This window comes from Erythrolamprus reginae, chromosome 3 (assembly GCF_031021105.1).
Source record: "Erythrolamprus reginae isolate rEryReg1 chromosome 3, rEryReg1.hap1, whole genome shotgun sequence".
Lineage (NCBI taxonomy): Eukaryota > Metazoa > Chordata > Lepidosauria > Squamata > Dipsadidae > Erythrolamprus > Erythrolamprus reginae.
In genome coordinates, this window is record NC_091952.1 from 59,698,914 (window position 1) to 59,714,403 (window position 15,490).

General features: G+C 39.8%; 1 protein-coding gene across 8 annotated transcripts in view; it reads left to right on the plus strand.

Annotated features, from left to right (window-relative positions):
- Positions 1–15,490, plus strand: part of SRGAP2 (SLIT-ROBO Rho GTPase activating protein 2) — a 236,130-nt gene that overhangs the window by 157,332 nt on the left and 63,308 nt on the right. For all 8 annotated transcript variants that reach the window (XM_070745533.1, XM_070745535.1, XM_070745534.1 and 5 more), the window contains exon 10: positions 772–969. In XM_070745533.1, the coding sequence (XP_070601634.1) occupies positions 772–969 (198 nt within the window). The remainder of the gene's footprint in view (positions 1–771; positions 970–15,490) is intronic.

A 15,490-nucleotide genomic window follows, 5' to 3' on the forward strand; every position in this document is an offset into this window, starting at 1 on the left:
CTTCTGTTCCCGGATCACCCTGACCCGGACTGAATCTTCTTCATTTTAGGTGCTTATCTTTGGTCAATTTGAAAACTTTTTTCACTTGGAAAGTGGTCTGAACATTTCTGCACATAATGATATGAAAATTGAACTGGGAAAAATAATTCTTGGTTTATTTTGCTCATAAAAGGCATCCCCCTTTTTTGTGAATTTTTTCTCAATTTATAGATAGTTTAGCCTGCAAAATGCATTCAATTTTACTACAGTTGGTGTGGGATTGGTAGTTTGAACATTTCTGAACATAAGAAAAATATAAATGAACTGAAAAAAATGATGCTTATTGGGTTTTTAAATCAGAAATAAGCCCTCCCGACGGCCGGGAACAGTACAAGTATATAGTGTTATCGAACAGGGCACCAGGATTAAGAAGAACTCTGCTAATGGTATTGTAAATTCATTTGTTATTATGTTTATAAAGAAGTTATTGAATAAAAAACCCCACAAGAAGATTGCTGGTGTTCCCTGAGAGTAAGCATGTGTCACCTGCCCTAAAGATGATGTATTGAAATCACTTTTAAAAAGACATTGCTCTAGATCTAGAAATTATGTCCTAGAAATAGGACAAGATCACTTTCAGGCATACAGGATGCATACGTAATTATATTTGTTTTTTCTCCACATCTCTCGAATTGGTCTTTGTATTGCATCAGTATCTAATATACTGTACAATTGGTTATGCTTCAGTCTCACTTTTTATATATATTTTTCCTTCTTCACTTTCTATGTCAGGTTAAAAAAACAATGGAAGCCACACTACAGACTATTCAGGATATTGTCACTATTGAAGACTTTGATGTATCTGATTGCTTCCAGTATAGCAATTCTATGGAGTCTGTAAAATCAACAGTTTCTGAAACCTTCATGAGCAAGCCAAGCATTGCTAAGAGACGGGCCAATCAACAGGAGACTGAACAGTTCTACTTTACGGTAAGTGTCATCAATTTTCCATCTTCTTTCGCTTGTTAAAACAATAATATCTTAAAGATGGAATATATTCAGAATTCAGTCTAATAAATTTTGCCGGTGAGAAAAAAAAAATCTAAAGCTGGTCTTACTGAATTTTCCAACTAATTTTGCTAAAATAAATACATTCAAAGGTTATTTTGATACATATTTTCTTAAAACTTTACTGAAAACTGGTAAAATTCCACACCTAATTTAAAATAGTACAAGAGAGCAAATGAAAGCAATCATCAGCAGACTTCTACAAAAAGGATTGCATGTTTAGTCAAATATAATGGAAACTTTGCTTCTTAATTCTGTTCTTAAAGTTCTGATGATTGAATGTTCATCAAAGAAAATGTAAGTCTGCTTATTATATCCCATTGAAATTGTCTGCATTCAAAGACAAGGTAGAGTTCCACAAGCCCAATACTCAGGATCTTCAGGGGAGACTTTTTGGGCTCATCTTCTAAGACAGTTTGGATTTAGGCAGCCAAATATTAACCAAATCCCTGAAAATGCTAATGTCTCAAAAGGCAGAAGAACTCTGTTGCTAGGAAAGGATCCTTGGAAATAACTGATTAATTTACAGCCAACTTTTAAACATCAGCTGGTGTTGCCTTGAAACTGGCGGTAACATTAGGAAAACCTTCATTGGAGAAGAGTGTGATTAGAATACTGTCAGTATCAATCTTGTCATTCCGCTTATTCATTCCGGATGTACAGCTTCTAATCCTTGATGTGTTTCATTTCTTGTATACATTTCATTCAGTCAGCAAGACAGAAACTGACACTCCCTCAGTTGTTGCCTCTGTGATGTGGCCTGTGGCCTATTGTTCGGCCTTGCTTCTTTTCCCTTCTTAATTTTCTCCAAACAGCCAACTGGTGGAATGTGTCCCCATGTGAATTGGCACATATGTAAAGAAGCTTTGCTTCATTGCTTTGTGGCTGCGTGTTTTAAAATGAATATTGCTATCTTCCTCTTAAAGGGATCGTGGGACTTTTCAGAAGTGCTGCGTACTCTGCCAATTACTTAAGTAGATAAAGTGGTTTATCCTAGATTTGGTTTAGTAATAGATTTATGGCAGAGCATATCATTATTTTAGATCAGAAATAAAAATCCTCCAAAGGCCTTATTAAATTAAAAGGTTTGAATGGAAGGTGAATGTAACACCCACCACAGCAAAGAAAAAAGAAGGGTGTGTGTGAGGGAATTGATTCAATTAATAAGCATTTGAAGTCTTCTAAGTGTCAGTGGTCATTTAATTGATATTCCGTGTTGTTTTTAGGAAAAACTCAACTCTTTTCAAATGAACAATATGAATTTTATCGCTGCATTTCCCCCCCTTCACATTGTTTAAATAATCTTGCTCTCAACCAATGGCGGCAGCATTAACCTTCAACCTCTAGGACAGGGGTCAGGAACCTTTTTGGCTAAGAGAGCCGTAAACGCCACATATTTTGAAATATAATTCCGCGAGAGCCGTACGTATCTCCCTTTCTCTCTTTCTTTCTCTCTCTCTTTCTCTCCCCCTCTCTTTGTCTCTTTCTATCTCTTTCTCTCCCTCCCTCTATCTTTCTCTTTTTATCTCTCTCTTTCTCTTTCTCTCTCTCTCTTTCTCCCCCTTCTCTCTGAAGTGGGGAGGGCCGGGTTGGCACCAAGGGAGCTCGAGACGGGGTGCAAAAGCAAACTACTCTGCTGGCCCAGGCCCACATCGGAAGGAAGGAAGGAAGGAATGGTAAAAGGGGCGATCAAGAGAGGAATGGGTGAATGAATGGACGGAGGGTGGGAAGGAAGGAAGGAAAGAGGGAAGGGACAGAAACAGAGGAAGGGTGCAAAGAAAGCAAGGAAAGGTGTGAAAGGGGAGAGTAAGAGAAGAAGGAGTGAAAGAAGGGAATGAGGGAGGAAACAAGGGAGGAAGGAGAAGGAAAGCAAGAAATGGAGGGAGGGAGGGAAGGAAGGAAAGAAAGAAAGAAAGAAAGAAAGAAAGAAAGAAAGAAAGGGGGAAGGGACAGGAACAGAGGAAGGAAGCAAGGAAACTTATGAAAGGGGAGAGTAAGAGAGGAAGGACTGAAGGAAGGGAGGGAGGGAAGAAGGTAGGAAGGAGAAAGAAAAGAAGAAATAGAGGAAGGGAAGGTAAAAGAGAGAAAGAAAAAGAGCAAGAAAGAAAGCAAGAAAGAGAGAAAGAAAGAATGAAAGAGAAATAAAAATAGAGAGGGGGAATGAAAGAAATGGAAGGAGGGAAGGAAGGAGAGAAAGAAAGAGAAAGAAAGAAAGCAAGAGAAAGAAAAAAGAATGAAAGAGCAAGAGAGCAAGAGAGAAAGAGAAAGAGAGAAAGAAAGAAAGAAAGAAAGAAAGAAAGAAAGGCAACTTCAAAGAAAGGCTCACTGAGCATCTCTCACTCTCTCTCTCTTTCTATCCCTCTTTCTTTCTCTCTCTTCCTTTCTATCTCTCCTCTTCCTTTCTCTCTCCTCTCTCTCCCCCTCTCTTTCTACCCTCCTTTCTCTTCCTTCCTTCTCTCCCTCCCTCCCCTCCCTCCCTCCTTCCTTCCTCTCCATTTCTCTTTCCCTCCCTCTCTTTCCCTTTTCTTTCTTTTGGTCCACTTCTCTCTCTCTCCGCTTCTCCACTTGCCTCCCCCTCGCGCCTCGCCCTTCCCACCCGGCCACCCGCGCGCGCTTACCAGCAGCAGGAATTCAAGTAAGCCCAAAAGAAGCCATTGGCTCCGGGCGGCGTTCATGGCCCCCCCGAACCCCCAGCCCAGCTGGAGCTCCCTCTCACCGCCGCCATCTCCCTGCGACTGCCTGCGGCCGCTGCAGCCCCCCCCCTCCCACCGGGCCACAAAGGACATTTGCCGCCGACACCAGTGAAGCTTCAGCTGGGCGGGGCGCTGCTGGTACTTCCCTCCTGGGGCTCCCGCTCGCAGCTGTCCCCCGGCTTCTGCTCGATGCCGCGGTTTTCGGCGCTGTCCTGCTGTGCCCCAAAGACGGAAGGCGGGAAAAAGGCGAGAAGAATGGAGCTCTCCTTCTTCCTGCCTTCCGTCTTTGGGGCCCAGCAGGACAGCGCCGAAAACCGTGGCATCGAGCAGGAGCCAGGGGACAGCTGCGAGCGGGAGCTCAGTGCTAGGAGCCCTGTCTGCGAGCCAGATACGGCCATCAAAAGAGCCATATCTGGCTCGCGAGCCATAGGTTCCCGACCCCTGCTCTAGGAAATAGATGGGCCATTAGTCCTGTCACATTCACATATCCAGGATAAATAAACTTGATTGATCTTCCAAATGAAGAGTGTACAAATATCCTTAATATGAATTTCAGGCTTTAGTTAAAAGTATCATATGATTTGTGCAACCTGAAAATAGTTGTGACTGAGCATTAATGGTGGGAGAAAATAAATGCAAGGAAGCAAGAACACGAACTATTATACATTACTGTGCATTTTAATATAATAATACTTTTGTGAACAAGGTAAAAGGCATCTGGCTAGGTTTACAGTGTTCCTAGGTGGACTTTATATTAGACCTGAAAAAGAAAGGTACTGCATTATTGTACAAGCCTTTTCTGTCAGCTCATCAGATTACCTGATCTGGCCAGTTATCATTTTTTTCTATACTTTGAGGAATCTGCCAAAATTAGAATGCTTTTAGTGAATGCTTTCAAAAAGTCATTTAAAGCCTAGAATCACCTTTATTGAATGACAGGTCATGAGCAAACAGGACTTCTTGGGACAATAGGCCTATTAGGAGGATTCCATTAGGACATAATGGATCTTGAGGTTTTTTAGAGGGCACTTTGGGTGTTGTCCAATGAACATGGGGGCAACCAGTGACCATTTTCTCACTGGTTACTTTCTGCTCAAGAATACCAACTGGGGATCATTGGTCCTCCAAGGAAATACAGGAAATGAAGTAAAATTGTAGCGATATGGGTAAACAAATTTAATATTTTTAATATTAATAAATAGGATACAATATTGAAAAACCATAAACAAACACAACCAACCATGATGCATGTTTGAGTTTCAGCTTACCTAATCATGGTAAAATATCAACATATGTGTATTTTTCTGCTCCTTTCAATTCCTGCCTGATGATTTGAGGACAGATATGAAAGACAAGACACCTACAGACAGTTGTGAAGTTTTTGCAGGTTTCTTGAACAGAATTTAAACATGCCTGGGATAAATATATATCCATCCTAAGATAAAACACAGGAAATAGTATAAGGGCAGTCTAGATGGACCATGAGGTCTTTTTCTGCCGTCAGTCTTCTATGTTTCTATGTTTCTACAAGAACAAGGGGACACAATCTGAAGTTAGTTGGGGGAAAGATCAAAAGCAACATGAGAAAATATTATTTTACTGAAAGAGTAGTAGATCCTTGGAACAAACTTCCAGCAGACGTGGTAGATAAATCCACAGTAACTGAATTTAAACATGCCTGGGATAAATATATATCCATCCTAAGATAAAACACAGGAAATAGTATAAGGGCAGTCTAGATGGACCATGAGGTCTTTTTCTGCCGTCAGTCTTCTATGTTTCTATGTTTCTTTACAGATAAAGACACTAATGTTTGTTCTTTGATCAGCTGTCATGTGATAGAACCATGCCAGGGAGCAAGAGAAACATCTTTCAATATCAGCTAATATTCTTTTGAGCTCGTGGGATCTGAGGAAATTAATTAAATCCTGTATGGTGTAAACTTTGCAAGAGACGTGGTGGCTCAGCAGCTTAAAAATGCTGGATGTGTCAGCCAGAGGGCTTTCTGTATTCTAGCAGTTCAAGCCCTAGCCCTGTGTGATAGAGTGAGCTCCGGTCACTTGCCTTAGCTTCTGCCAACCAAGCAGCTTGAAAGTATTCAGATGCAAGCAAATAAATAGTTACTAATTTGCTGAGACTAATGGTGAAAGCAAGCAAGCAGTGCCAGACCAGTCTAAATCCAAGAAAAATCCCCAGATGACTCTAACACTCCCACAGAATACCATTAATTGCTTTGTTTGCCATTGTGCATGAACTGAATGAAATAGCAATCTTAGCCAGCAGACATCTACCTATAATAACATTATAGACTCTTAGCTTTCATATACCAATGTCATAGGCAAAATATACAGGGAATGAGAGTTCTGTCCTTGCAGCTCCACGTGTTTAGCAGGGCTGGTCACTCTTATTAGCACATATGCACCGACATCATCATCTTCAATAGAATCTAAAGACAAATTTTGGAACGATCTGGCCATCACTATCAAAAAAAGTGCCTGAGAAAGAATTATTGTTTGTCCTTGGTGATTTTAATGCCAGAATCAGAGCCGAATATAGTTCCTGGCCTACTTGTTTAGGTCAGTTTGGCGTTGGGAAGATGAATGAAAATGGCCAACACCTGCTGGAGTTTTGCTGCTACTATGGATTTTGCGTTAGTAATATATTCTTTAAAACAAAACCTCAACACAGAGTCTCTTGGAAGCATCCAAGATCAAAGCATTGGCATCAGCTCAACTTGATTCTTACTAGCCATTCTAATCTTCCCAGCATTACAATAACACATTGCTATCAGGGTGCTGGCTGTGATACAGACCACTCCTTGGTGTGCAGCAGAATAAAACTTCAAACAAAGAGATTGCATCACTTGAAGAAGGAAGGAAGACCACAAATCAACATCAGTTAGACTCGCAACCAGGGCAAAGTGGAGGAATTTGCACAAGCACTAGAGGAAATGATCTCAGGCCCAGCTGAAGCAAATATGTCCCAAAGATTGGAATATTTCAAGAATGCTGTCTATTTCACTGCCTTGTCAGCATTTGGTAAGGAAATCAGAAAGACAGCAGATTGGTTTGAAGCCCACATAGAGGAGCTGATGCCAGTCATCGAGGAGAAAGGGAGAGCGCTAAATGTATAGAAAGTGCACACAATCTATAGGTTCTGTGAGCCACTCGTAGCAAAGTCTAATAGGCCGCCAGGAGATGTGCTAATGATTCTTGGTTGTAGCTTTGGTCTCAGATCCAGATAGCAGCTGACGGAGGTAACATCAAATGAAAGTATAATGACATCAAGCAGGTCTTAGGACCAACACAGAAGAGCTCTGCCTCTTTGAAATCTGCTACAGGTGAGGTTACCCAAGACTGAACGCAGCAGATGGTACACTGGGTGCAGCAATACTCTGAGTTATATTCCAGAGAAAATGTGATAAATGACAAGGCATTGAATGGCATTGATTGCCTGCCTGTCTTAGAGGAGCCAAATTTAGAATAGAACAGAATAGAATAGAATAGAATTCTTTATTGGCCAAGTGTGATTAAACACACAAGGAATTTGTCTTTGGTGCATATGCTCTCAGTGTACATAAAATAAAATACACATTTGTCAAGAATCATGAGATGTAACACTTAATGATTGTCACAGAGTACAAATAAGCAATCAGGAAACAAACAATATTAATATAAATTGTAATGATACAATCAACGAGTTATAGTCATGTAGTCATAAATGGGAGAAGATGGGTGATAGGAACAATGAGAAGACAAATGATAATCGTAATGCAGCTTTAGTGAATAGTTTGACAGTGGTGAGGGAATTCTGTGTTTAACATAATAATGGTGTTCTGGGGGAAAAAACATTTCTCTACATGGGGCTATCTTTGAAGAGTGTTCAGAAACTTCAGATCGTCCACAATGCAGCCGCCTGAACAGTTTTGGGCCTTCCAAGACATGCCCATATTTCATGATCACTCTGCGGACTGCATTGGCTACCGATCTGTTTCCGGACACAATTCAAAGTGTTGGTTATGACCTATAAATCCCTACATGGCATAAGACCAGACTATCTCTGAGACCACCTTCTGCTGTACGAATCCCAGCGACCGGTGAAGTCCCACAGAGTTGGTCTCCTTAGGGTCGTCTGGTGGGTCCTAGGGGAGGAGGCGGGGCCTCTATGGGAGCCCCGGCCCTCTGGAATCAGCTCTCCCCAGTGATTCGCACTGCCCCCACTCAAAAGAGTTTAAAAACTCATCTTTGTTGCCAGGCCTGGGGTTACTACATCTTCCCCCTGACCAATGAATGTTTTTAGTATGATTTTATTGAATGAATGCTAATGAAAGTTTTTAAGTTAGAATTTTTAAAGATTATTTTAAAGATTATTTATATGGATATTAATTGGATTACTATGCTATTGTGTCTTTGTATATGTTATGAGCCGCCCCGAGTCCTCAGAGAGGAGCAGTATACAAATCCAAACAAACAAACAAACAAATAAATAAATTTCATGTCTAGTTGTCTTGGTGTGCAATGCTCTATAGTGTCATTCTGAGGGTAGGAATTGAAACAATTCATGTCCAGGATACAAATATTTTCACAGCCCTGTTTTTGACTCCTGCAGTATATAGGTCCTCAGTGGAAGGCAGGTTGGCAATAATTGTTTTTTCTGCATTTTTTATTATCTTCTGAAGTCTGTGTCTGTCTTGGTAGATTGCAAACTTGAACCAGTTAGTTATAGAGGTGTAGATGACAGACTAAATAATTCTTCTGTAGAAATATGATGTTTAAAGATTTAAAAATAAAGTCTACAAAGATGACCCTTCCATAGGTCTTTGGAGACTCGAGATGTTGTAGGATGTAGTGCAGAGCCATATTGACAACATCATCTGTCGATCTATTTGCTCGGTATGCAAATTGAAGGGCGTCCAACAATGGATCCTTGATGGTTTTCAAGTGGGAGAGCACTAGTCTTTCAGAGGTTTTCATAACTATAGATGTTAGACAACTGGTGTGTAGTCACTCAGTTCCTTGATGGAGGGCTTCTTCAGCACTGAGGTGATAGTGGAGCATTTGAAACAAAAAGAACATGGCTTATCTCTAGTGATTTTTTGAAGATTTGGGTGAAGCTGGGGAGCCAATTGGGCAGCACAGACTTTTAAGGAAGAGGAAGTACTTGAGAAGAATTAAATGTGGTTCTGGACTCCCTCGCCTCCAGCAAGGCACCCAGGAAAGATAACATCCCTGTTGAAGTTAGAAGTGATTTAGAGATCATCCCTATGGGACTGCATGAAATTTTCTGTCTTTGTTGGAGGAAAGGTGAAGTACTGCAGGGCATGATGAATACAAATATTGTCACACTGCATAAGAACAAAGGTGAGAGGGGTGACTGTAACAACCCAGTGGCATCTCTCTTCTTAGTGTGGCAGGAAAGCTGCTTGCCCATATCGTATTGAAGTGGCTCCAGATGCTTGCAGAGACAGTCTATCCAGAATCACAGTGTGGATTCCGGGCCAACAGATCCACTATTGACATGGTATTGCAGGAGAAATGCAGGGAACAAAGACATCCACTTTTCTTAGCTTTCCTTACAAAGGCTTTAGTAGGGATGGTCTTTATAAAATTCTCCCTAAGTTTGGATGTCCACCTGACTTCTTAACATCACCAGGTCATTTCATGAGGAAATGAAGGGCATGGTAGTTTTTGATGGCTTAACATTGTTCTGTTGACTGAATCACAACAAACATCAGATTCTTTTTGACATTCAAAGTGGAGTGAAACAGGGCTGAGTCCTTGCGCCAACTCTGTTTGTGATCTTTTTTGCTTTCATGCTGAAATATGCTTTTGGAACTGCAACAGAGGAAGTCTATCTCCGTACCCGATCAGAAGAAAAACTCTTTAGTCTCTCTAGATTGAAAGCCAAATCTAAAGTACAGTTGAAATGCTTACGGGATTTCCTCTTTGCTGATGATGATGCCATCTCTGTCGAAGACCTTCAACGACTCATAGATTGTTTTAGCAAAGCCTGTCAAGATTTTGGATTAACAATCAGCCTGAAAAAAATACAATGCATGGGACAGGAGGTGGATTCACACACACACACACACACATGCGCGCGCGCATGCGCGCGCGTAGAAAAACTGTAGATTGTCCATGACTTTGTGTATCTCAACTCAACCATAGCCGACACTCTCTCTCTAGATTGCATTGCATTGGCATCCTTCAGTCTCGAAAGGCCATGATATCATGCTCTGAATTCCCCAGAGCATGAAGCCTGGGTAGGTTAGTATGGAGGATAGGTAAAACTGCCACCATGGATAATTACGGGGCTCAGTTCTCTTTCTGATGTTATTTAATACCTATATGAACTAAGCCTCTAGGAAAGGCAATCTGTTACTTTGGGATAAGGTATCATCAGTATGTTCATGATACTCAACTGTATATCATAACCCCCAGCCAGAGAAGAGATGCTGCGGAGGTTTTGAATTGGTGTCAGGAGTTCACAGAGAATAAAGAAAGCTCCGACTAAATTCCTGCACTGTGGAGTTGCTATTCATTTATATTTTTTATTTATTTTTATTTATTCATTTGTCCAATACACAAATACATAGGAAGAAAAATAGACATGTGGTAATATATATAAGGGTAAAAGTGAACTTAGAGGAGATGATATATGAAAGGAAGAGAATATATATGATAGGTGAAAGAAAGGAAAGACAATTGGACAGGGGACGAAAGGCACACCAGTGCACTTATGTACGCCCCTTACTGGCCTCTTGGGAACCTGGAGAGGTCAATCGTGGACAGTCTAAGGGAGAAATGTTGGGGGTTAGGGGTTGACACAATTGAGTCCGGTAATGAGTTCCACACTTCGATAACTCAATTGTTGAAATCATATTTTTTACAGTCAAGTTTGGAGCGGTTCGTATTAAGTTTGAATCTGTTCTGTGTCTTGTGTTATTGTGGTTGAAACTGAAGTAGTCATTGAAGGGTAGGACGTTGCAGCATATGATCTTGTGGGCAATACTCAAATCGTGTTTTAGGCGCCTAGTTCTAGGCTTTCTAGGCCCAGGATTGTTAGTCTATTTTCGTAGGGTATTCTGTTTCGAGTGGAGGAGTGAAGGGCTCTTCTGGTGAAATATCTCCACCCCTTGGAACATGGTTTTCAGTTGATATTCTGGATAGGATCTTTCTTGTAAAAACTCTATATGGAGTTTCCTTGAAGACTACGACTGGTGCAGAGTATGGCAGCAAAGGCAGTTACCATATTTTCAATCATGTATTGTGCATATTGCCTAGTATTATTACATTGGGGCATTATAAGCAAGTTTAATAAATAAATTGAAGTATAGCATATTCCATCTTGGAAATACATACCTTCTTAATTTGGTTTGCATTAATGTTTCTGGTAATGAGTCTATAGTGTAGATTCCAAGTTTAAAATATAATCCAAAACAGATGTACTTGCAACTTAGGTTTCTTTTTGAAGCCAGCAGATTTATTTCTAGATGTATGAGATTGGGATCTGTTTTAACATGCAGCTGCAGCAATTTTTTTCCAATGTGGATTTGGATCTGTTCAGGCAGTCAGCATTATATCTTAAATATTGATTATGAAGCAGATAGTTACAGTTATGGTATTGCTGGATTTTGAAAGACCTTTTAAAAACTCTTTTTAATCATCCAAACTGTATAATGCTCAGATGTATTAATAGAAGTAAACTTAACCATATTGGAGAAATTCTTGAGAAAAAGATAACATGATATTTATTTTAATAAGCTTTCAACGAAGAAAAAGATTTATGAAGCGGGAGGGTGTGACTTAAATTTGATAAACTAATTGGAGTTAGGATACATTTTCTGTTGATTGGATAGCAATTATAGCTCTGGGATAAAAACTATTCAAAAAACGTGTGATCCGGATTTTAATTGTTCTGTATCTTCTGCTAGAAGGCAACAGACCCAAAAGATTGTAAGCAGGATAAGAAGAGTCTCTGAGAATGTTGTGCAACTTCCTCAAACAGTAAGATGCGAAGATATCATCCAGGGCTGGTAGCTGGAGCCCAATGATATTTTGGGCATTTTTATATATGCTCTGCTGTTTTGTCTGCTGCAGAGCTGCTCCCATGCCATGCAAGAATGCCATATGTCAGAACACTCTCAATGGTGCTGCGATAGAAGGACAGTAGTAGATGCTGAGATAGATTTATCTTCTTGAGTATTCTCAGGAAGTACTGTGGTACCTCTACTTAACAACGCCTCCACTTAAGAACTTTTCTTGATAAGAACCAGGTGTTCAAGATATTTTTGCCTCTACTCAAGAACCATTTTCGACTTAAGAACCCGATCCAGGAAAAATCTCCCAGGAAATTTGAGAGCGGCATGAAGGCTCGGCCAGTTTCCTACCATTCCCCCTTTAATCCCGGCCATCTTGGGCTTTTCTGGGCTGCCAGAGGAGCCTTTCGTTGGCGCTTAAAGAGGCTTTGGCAGTCCACAGCGAACGAAGCATTTTCCTTTCTCTGGGCACTTGGAGAGGGAATAAACCTCTGCCAGCGCCCAGAGAAAAGGAACGCTGCCATCGCTCTGGCCAGCCGAGGAGTCACCACAGTGAAGGAAAGACGCCGGCTACAAAGCAAGCGAGCAAGAGGAGAGGGGAGCCCTTCAGCATGGGAAGCAAGAGGCAGCAAGTAGCAGCAGCAGCAGGCAGTGTATGGGAGGCAGCCTTGCACCAGGTGTATTGGAGGTGCGTGCTCCTCCTCACCGCCTCAGAGTCCCTATTCTTTTTTTTAAAGCCTTAAAGTTTTGGATTTTTTTGATTCCCCTCACCTTATCTTCTTCCTTCGGCAGCGACTATCCTCTTCCTCCTCTTCCTCCTCTCCCATTTTTTTCCTAATGGGTTTGTAGGCATTATTTGCTTTTACATTGATTCCTATGGGAAAAATTGCTTCTACTTAAGAGCGTTTCTACTTAAGAACCTGGTCACGGAACAAATTAAGTTCTTAAGTAGAGGTACCACTGCATAGCCTCTTAAAAGGCAGCTTCTTGACATATCTAATTATATCTACGGTAATTAAAAGGAAGTTCCTGTAGGAGGAGAGGCAGAGAGTCTGGTCTGAGTCAAGAGAAGAATCAACCTGGAGCTGTTACATTTCCACAAGCAATCCAAATCCAGCCCTTCTTGAATTCTTTTAACTATTATCTAGTACCAATTTAGTGCTGGCCATTAATTGACTAGATTTTTGTGTATGGACATGAGCAATAAATCAGTTTAACTGGAAGTTAACATGTGGTCCTGATTCTTTATCTATAATTTTGAATAATTCCTATAGTTTGCAAATATTATCGAAAGTGAATTTGAAAGTATGTATGTTAAAAGAAAGTTTTAATAAGATGCATTAGAGTTAATTTATTTAAATTATAAAGATGAAACTTTTAAAGAAATGTTTAGAGTCTTAAAATGAATATTGTAATGTTTTAATATTATTAGATGGAGAAAAGCTATATTTTAAGAGGTTTTTGAATATATAAGATATTATGTGGGGGCAATACACTGGCTTTGTTAAAAAGTGCTATTGCTAACATGTTGTAAGCCGCCCTGAATCTAAGGAGAAGGGCGGCATAACTATTGAATAAATAAAATAAAATAAATATGTTTCTACAGTCCTTTTGTGAAAGCAAGAGATATAAGCACCTCCAATGAATTATTACTAAGTAAAAAGAAAACATTTGTATATGTTTGATAATGGATTTTTGGATGATGTAAACTGTTTTAAACAGAGATATTTATTTATTTATTTATTTATTTATTTATTTAATTATTTAATTGATTAATTTGTTCTTGTTTCTATTGGAATTTTGCTTCTGGTTTTTATGCTTGAAATAGGGGAAAAAAAAGAAAATCAGAATTTAGTTTTAAGTTTAATAATTGTATAGTTATATATCTGGTGTGTAATAATTATAGATATTGTAAAAAATGAGGTCATAATTATATTAATATTTTATCATGTTGGGAAGGGTCTAAAGCCTGACCCTTTTCCCTCTCTCTCTTATGTTTCATCCTACATAGTCCCTTTATTTCATCTGCACTTTCATTGTATTTTATGCTATAAACCTTAATAAATGTTTTTTTATAAAGCAGTGGGGCCAAACCTTTATTCAGTATTCTTACATAATAATGGAGAAAATAAAATGAAATAATTGGAGAATCTTTTAAAGCATTTCAAATAACTAATACATTAATTAACACAATTAATTTATTTGTTGAGGCTTCATGAGAGCCAGAAGATTTATGGAACTATTTGCAACCATGATTGTAATCAGTGTCCTGCTGCTTTTTATCAGCATGCAATTATCTCTCCCTTTTTTACTCACTGACAACAGTGCAGCTTTGTGATATTCCCATTGCATTCTGGGAATATCTCTGCTGAAACAGAATACCTGCTTTAGTGTTCATGTTGCTTTTTTTTTAAAAAGGAAGTGGCTTTCTTGATTCTAGAAATGTGTTATATATATATATACATGTTTGTAGACCAAAGTGAGATGAATATGGGACATATGGCAGTATTTCCATTTAGTTTTAAACCCAACAGGAAAGACCTACATTGGCTTACACATTAACCTTTTATTTATTCTTCCTGACAGCTGCTTCCTACAAGTGAATACTAATGTAGGGGAATGATATTCATAGCTCTGCAGCTATAGAAGAAGACCACTGCAAAATTCCCGTAGTATAGGATGACACTGTGTGTATATGTATATGTATGTATTTGGTGTGTTCGGGGTTTTTCCCCATGTATCGAGTGTGTTTTTGTGATGTTTTGACGAGCTCACGCTCGTCATCTTCATGCGTGTCCTGGGCTTTGCACTGTTGCGAACAAAGTGAGATTGGAGCTGCTATTTTTTCCTAATAAGTAGTGGGGGTGGGGGTGAGGGTGGAATACTGGATCAACTGCTGCAAGTGTGCTAGATGGCTGGGCTGTAACCCCCTGATTGGCTGGAGGAATCACATCTGGCCAGTTGATTGACATATAGTTGTGATTCCTTTGTTGATCAGGGCTAGCTTCCAGATGTCTGGTAGGCGGGAGGTGTCATCACGTTTATTCATATTGAGTGGTGTTTTTCTATTTCTATGGCTTCCATGATTATTATTTTGTATAAGTGCTCAGTTTCGAAGATTAATTTAGGTTTTTCGAAGTCAATTTCATGTCCTGTTTTTTTTTAATGTTTTGAAAAAGGGAGGATTTTTCCCCCTTTTCTGACTGCATTTTTATGTTCTCCGATGCATGCATTTATTCTTCTATTAGTTTGTCCAATGTATGTGGCTGGGCAGATTTTGAATGGTATTTCATAGACTCCCTGATTTTCAAGCTGGATCTGGTCTTTGGGATTTCTTAACATGTTGGATATTTTCTGGTTAGTGACGAAGACTGTTTTGATATTGTGCTTGTGGAGAATTTTGCTGATTTTATCTTTCGTGCTTTTGATGTAAGGGAGGAGGGTGATGCCATTATCCTGTTCTGTGTCTTAGTGTTTTGGGGGTGTCTCCTTTTGGAATAGGTTGGTTTTTCTTTTGAATCCGTTGGAAATTAATATGTTTTTGAGATTGTGTAATTCAGCTTTCAGGTGGTCTTTGTCAGCTAGGCATATGGTTCTGGAGATGAGGGTTTTGACTATGGGAGTGATCTGCAGGATGGTGATGGGAACGCGCGTTTAAGAGGCGGTCGGTGTGTGTTTCTTCTGATAGATGGTGTGTCCTAGGGTGCCTTTG